At 37.2% G+C, this 4,460-nt stretch overlaps 1 protein-coding gene across 1 annotated transcript; it reads right to left on the bottom strand.

The window, feature by feature from the left end:
• Positions 1–1,640: 1,640 nt before the first annotated feature.
• On the bottom strand, positions 1,641–4,460 carry LOC137745367 (uncharacterized). Its single transcript, XM_068485315.1, has 4 exons — positions 3,930–4,460; positions 3,617–3,835; positions 2,612–2,884; positions 1,641–1,888 (listed from the first exon to the last, which is right to left on the bottom strand). Exons 1-4 carry the CDS (start codon positions 3,933–3,935, stop codon positions 1,838–1,840), a joined length of 549 nt encoding a protein of 182 aa, XP_068341416.1. The 5' UTR covers positions 3,936–4,460; the 3' UTR covers positions 1,641–1,837.

Genomic DNA, 4,460 nt, shown 5'->3' with positions numbered 1-4,460 from the left:
TTTTTGTGCTTTCGGTTGAGTGAGGGAGTGGTCCTAAAGGCTAAAACCTTGAAGGAGGGAGGTGGTGGGGCTAGCAACTTTTTGGGTTTGACAAAGTAATACCACAAGAAGAAGATGGACCATGATTAAGAAATTGTTTAATGGTGCTTTAATCCATGCTTAAAAGAATGTTTATGATAATGAAACCCCCTAAATCAACGGCCTACACTTTTTAGATCCCTTGTCTGCTGGTGTTGTTTTTACTGCCTCCAAAATATGGACTTTGGAAAATATCAAAAGTAAAAGTAAAGACCATTTCTTCAATTTCCAAACAAAGAAAAACAAGAAAGTAGTGGGGCATCCAAAGAATATTTTATTCCCCATTCAAAGTTCTTTCTTATCCAACAAGTTCGAATCTATGTGCATAAGATGGAAAAACCTTGAGTGTAACCGAGAATATATCACTATTTAAGCGTCTTATTTGTTATGCAATCAGATTGTGATTCATGAGACATTTATCTGAGGATATATTTCTAGTTAGAAAGTAAAAGCTCTCGTGGTAGTTTATATAGCGGTCTACAATTCATAATTGGGAGACCAAGATAGAGAAGAAGGCTAAATTCGTATATAACATAGGCAATGGCATCTCAAAGTTTCTTCAATTGCTTAACTACCACTAAGCTTTCTGCAAATAGAAAATTATCGCCTGCTGAATGAGATTCTTACCTACAATCAGGAATATATTCGATAAGTCTACATAACTTATCATCTAAGAAGATATATGTCCGGTGACACTAAAACATTTCTCCAAGCATTGAGTTCTTGAGGAAATAGTTCGAGTAACGATTGTCGTAGACTAATGAGGATATATCCTCGGTGACACGAGAGAATCTCTCTGGGCCTTGAGGCCTTAAGGACAGGCTTCAATGGACAGAAAAATTGGATGCAACAGTTGAAGGGTTAAGCTCAGTACAATTCAATTGGGCAAAAAGTGGAACAGAATGCCCAAGACAAGCAAAGGGAAGCCCAACTCAATTTTGAGGTATGGAGAAATCTAAAGATTCTTGAAATGAACAAAATTGGGGGGCCACATAAACATCAGATCCAAAGTGGAGATCCCCGAAGTCCACAAAACACCAGAAAGTGAACAAATATAGGAAAAGTGCAATTATGAGTTAGACCAGTTATTCAGTATAATATGACCCGCTATTTACATTCAATTTCAAATTCCATCTTCTATAAAAACATATTTAGAATATCGTTTTGTTAAGAGAAAGACGCACATACTAAGAGCTACCACCTGGAAGTGGCAATGACCCATGAGGGCCATCCCTCAACTAATGATTATAAATCAAACAGAGAAACAAGCTTCATATCATATATCGGTATTTTTTGGCTTTCGAATCATTGATCGTTAAATTCTTGGTCACACATCTAACTGTCCATTGCTGTAATACTTGTCATGCACCAAGCATAGCAGAATCTTCTCTACGTCTTGTTTTTATCGGAGGGACAGATTAACTTGGCTTCTCCTTTCAATATCAGAAATACAAGTACTTCTAGATTAAAAGCTAGTTTGTTTGATAAACTCGGAAATTTCGAAAATTTTCATTTCTTAAATACAAAATAGATAGATAACAAAGTTACAAATGAGGGGAAAATTAAATAAGAGTGTCACAATTTGGCACTAACTTCTAATTTTCATCTCATTCATAAGCTTGGTTCCATCTTAGCTAGCTACAAGAACAATAATTAACACATGTTGAAGAAAACAACACATATAAAGATAGCCAAGGCACTTGAGTTTGTCTGGTCTCTAGGCATTCTAATTCCTATGAGTTTTGAAACACCTCTTGCTTCATGAAGCACAAGCAGGCACAAAGCAAGCAAACAATCCCAGCATTTTCTTCTGCAGAAAACAAAAATTCAAAAACAATTAAAAAAAATAATCAAAAGGGTATGTAAAAGAGTAAAAGTGACAAGATTGAGATCCTTTTTAGATTTCTGTGTCTAGAGCGAGTCAAGGAATCCAAGGAATCCAGGCCATTTTCAGACCGTTCAAAGACTGTGTGTTCCGTGAAGTGGACAAATGAAATGGACTAACGAAGACCGTATAATTTAAATTAAGCGGTCCAAATTTCTTAATTCAGCTGTTTCAAACATAGAAATCCAAAAAGGATCTTGACTCATTCCAAAATGCCCCCAAAAGTGTTAAAATTATATACACGACAAAGTACGTAGAAAGTCACATCATTATGCATAATAGTGTTGAATTTCAGACCAACGGAGGTCATATTTTCAAACTGATCGTGTGAAACTCAGTGCATGATGGACAACTTTTTTTCACTAATTCTCAGTACCATGTTGAAAATTGAAACACGACCATGTCCCCGAGTATAACTGTCCTGCAAAATGTTTAACGAAAATTCTAATATGTTTCGATGTATCAAATTTTTCCACCATGTTTGAGAGTAAAACTCTCACACAACATATTTGCAAAAATTCAACTGTGTTTCAGTGTATAGAAATTCATATCATGTTCGTTGTTTGCGACAAAAACTCTCATCTAAGTTCCATAAAAATTTTACTATGTTTCGGTGTATTTTATATTTATAAAATGTGGAAATTATACCCGCTTGGTGGTGTGGAGGAGCTCAGGGGGTATCTTGTAGAGATCTTCGTCGACAGGCTTGGGTCTTGAAACGGTGTCGTTCTTGTGGTGGTGGAGGTGTGCGCGATTGGGTTGTTGAACATGGAGTTGATAGTGATAGGGTTTAGTTGGCGGTTCCGTCACGTCACAGACTTTTGTCCCCTTCGATTGCTGCCTCTTTTGCTCCATAACATGCGCACGCTGCCCTCGCTTTTCCCTCCCTCGCCCACCACCTCCTCCTCCTCCTGCTGTTGCCTGCACCAATAAATATACCGTCTCACTCTCACATATTATATCATCATTTAATTAATTTCACCAACTACTCTCTCTGACATTTAAATGATGCATAAGCTAATGTGTGACAATATCATAAATACGACAGGTGTTACGGAGGGAAAGGGATCCTCCGGATCCCTTCTACCTAATCCTCCTTATCAAATAATTTAAACTTTTGAAATTTGAACTAACGGTTAAAGTTATTATAACTTTTAAAATGGATCCCTGTTTTAATTTCAAGGATTCGGATTATTTGTTGAGAATAATTAAGTAAAAGAAATCCGAAGATGATATTTTTCCGTCAGGAAGTACTCAAAATTTATAGTAAAATAGGCATCATAAAAATACATGAAAAGATACTACTGGTCACATAAAAATTTATAGTAAAATAGGCATCATGCTTTTGGAAATGAGCTAGCTCACCTAAGCTAGCTAGCTTAAATAATTAGCTCATAGGTGTAAATAATTAGCTTCTAAAGTCTTGACCAAAAATAATTGCATATCACAAATTCCCTTTTACAATGTCAATCTAATTTTGGAAATAATTTCCTTTTACAATTTCTTGTACCACAATTACCCAAATCACATTACTAAATATGCAAAGGGAATGAAAAACAAAAGCAAAAATGCTCAAATTAAATCATAAATCAAAGAAAAAGCAAAAATATTTACAAAAAAGAAGATGTAGGGGGATGAAATTAATGTTAGAACCTTTCGAGGAGGAGCAACGTTGCGAGAAGGCTTCTTGAAGTGATCGACAGGAACAGCATACAAGTCAGGGCGCATATGATCAGTACTCTCGCCGGAGGAAGAGCTGAATCTGATCAAACCAGCTTGTCTTGCACACTCGAAATACTGAGTGATTGGCAGTTCGTTTGCATAATCCCAGTCCCCAAACGCCGGAATCTGCCCACTCCTCTTGTAATAGTCCTGAATCACCACCATCCAAACACAAATCAAAACATTAAAAACCAAACAATAAAAAGAAGAGAAAGGTTACTGAGAAAATGGGTGAAGAACTTACATCCATTGTGTTTGTGGGTCAGTTGCACAAAAGAGCAAGAACCCAATTGAAAGATTGGATTTTGAATGCAAAGGTGAAAGAAAGAAAGAAAATTTAAGGGGTGGTGTGTGGAGATTGGCTGTGAAGAAACTAGGAGTTAAAGGAGGGGGTGTGGGAGCAAAAAGGTGAAAGAAGCTATGAATAATCCTGAGGAAAAGTCAGAGGATATAAATTATGGTCAGTGTTAAAGAGAGAGAATCTAGGAGGAGAGAGAGCGAGATGATCTCAAAGTTGCTTTCCTTTTACTAGATTTATAGCATCCAGAAGCAAAGGCTCCGAGCACGAAAGATAGCTTATTTGGGTAGGGCAATGGCAGCCCTCAGGGCCTTGTTTTGGGGGGATGGCTACTGCTTCTGCTTCTGCTTCTGCGTCGGCTTCTGCATCATATGTTTACAGTTGCGCTACTCACTATACACACTTGAGAGAGAGAGAGAGAGAGAGAGAGAGAGAGAGAGAGATGGAGGAGATGGTGGTAGTAGTTGACAATTTAAT

This window comes from Pyrus communis, chromosome 9 (assembly GCF_963583255.1).
Source record: "Pyrus communis chromosome 9, drPyrComm1.1, whole genome shotgun sequence".
Lineage (NCBI taxonomy): Eukaryota > Viridiplantae > Streptophyta > Magnoliopsida > Rosales > Rosaceae > Pyrus > Pyrus communis.
The sequence above is the reverse complement of the archived record's forward strand: the minus strand, read 5'-3'. Positions and strand labels throughout refer to the sequence as shown.